Raw genomic sequence first — 1,067 nt, 5'->3', positions numbered from 1 at the left:
CTGATTAAACGCCATTCAAGAGGCATAACAGCAACATAAAACTTTGCTGCTGCTGCTGCTGCTGCTGCTGCTGCTGTTGCTGCTGCTGCAATAGCTTGTTGCTGCTGCAGCCACTGCAACGCCAGCTGCTGCAGCAGCTGCTGCTGCTACGCCTCCTGCTGCAGCATCTGCTGCTGCAGATGCTGCTGGTGCACCTGTTCTGCTCCAGCAGCAGCTGCAGCTGCTGCTGCAGCTGCTGCTGCATCTGCTGCTGCATCTGCTGCTGCATCTGCTGCTGCTGCTGCTGCAGCTTCATTTGTTTGTAGATTTGTTTTGTGCTGCTGCTGCCATTGCTGCAGGAGCAGCAGGTGCTGCTGCTCCTGCAGCAGAAGCAGCAGCAGGTGCTGCTGCTCGCTTAGAAGTAGCCGTACCTTCGCGCGCTGCTGTAGCAGACGTCCCCTGCAGCAGCAGCAGCAGCAGGAGCAGCAGCAGCAGCAGCTGCAGCAGCAGCAGAAGCAGGGAGAGGCGGGAGAGCCAGCGACTTGTCTCGGAAGCTGCAGAGGCTCCCGCTTCGCCAGACCCGGACCCCAGAGGATCTTGCTGCTGCTGCTGCTGCTGCTGCTGCTGCTGCTGGGTTGCTGCTGCTGCTGCTGCTGCTGCAGAAGGGGAGAGGGTTCAGCAGCTGTCTCGGCATCAGCGGGCTAAAACTTCTTGCTGCTGCACCATGTTGTGCTGCTGCTGCTGCTGCTGCTGCTGCTGCTGCTGCTGCTGTTTCTTCTTCTCTCTCAGGCACCGCTGGAGATGTAAACGATGCACTGCGTCTATGAGCAGTACCCCACGAGCGCAGCAGCAGCATCTGCTGCTGCTGCTGCTGCTGCTGCTGCTGGTAGTCTGCTGAGGGGTAGCGGAATGGGGGGCCCCCCCCATAGGCCCTCGCGGGTGCGCTGGGCATTAGGGTACTGTCTGGGGGCCCCCCTGTGAACCTTGTTGCTGCAGCAAACGCTTCAAATGGTATTTTGCTGCTGCTGCAGTTGTTGCTGCTGCTGCTGCTGCTGCTGCTGCTGCTGACGGGCGAGGGCCTCAGCTGT

General features: G+C 60.4%; 1 protein-coding gene across 1 annotated transcript in view; it reads right to left on the bottom strand.

Annotated features, from left to right (window-relative positions):
* Nucleotides 1-146: 146 nt before the first annotated feature.
* EMH_0021030 (kinesin motor domain-containing protein, putative) overlaps nt 147-1,067 on the bottom strand; it is a gene marked incomplete at both ends in the record, with an annotated part of 8,623 nt that continues 7,702 nt past the window's right edge. The window contains 2 exons of the mRNA XM_013501678.1: nt 147-359; nt 560-1,067. Of these exons, the coding sequence (XP_013357132.1) occupies nt 147-359; nt 560-1,067 (721 nt within the window). The remainder of the gene's footprint in view (nt 360-559) is intronic.

This window comes from Eimeria mitis, genomic scaffold (assembly GCF_000499745.2).
Source record: "Eimeria mitis Houghton genomic scaffold, Emh_scaff733, whole genome shotgun sequence".
In the NCBI taxonomy this organism is placed as follows: domain Eukaryota; phylum Apicomplexa; class Conoidasida; order Eucoccidiorida; family Eimeriidae; genus Eimeria; species Eimeria mitis.
The sequence above is the reverse complement of the archived record's forward strand: the minus strand, read 5'-3'. Positions and strand labels throughout refer to the sequence as shown.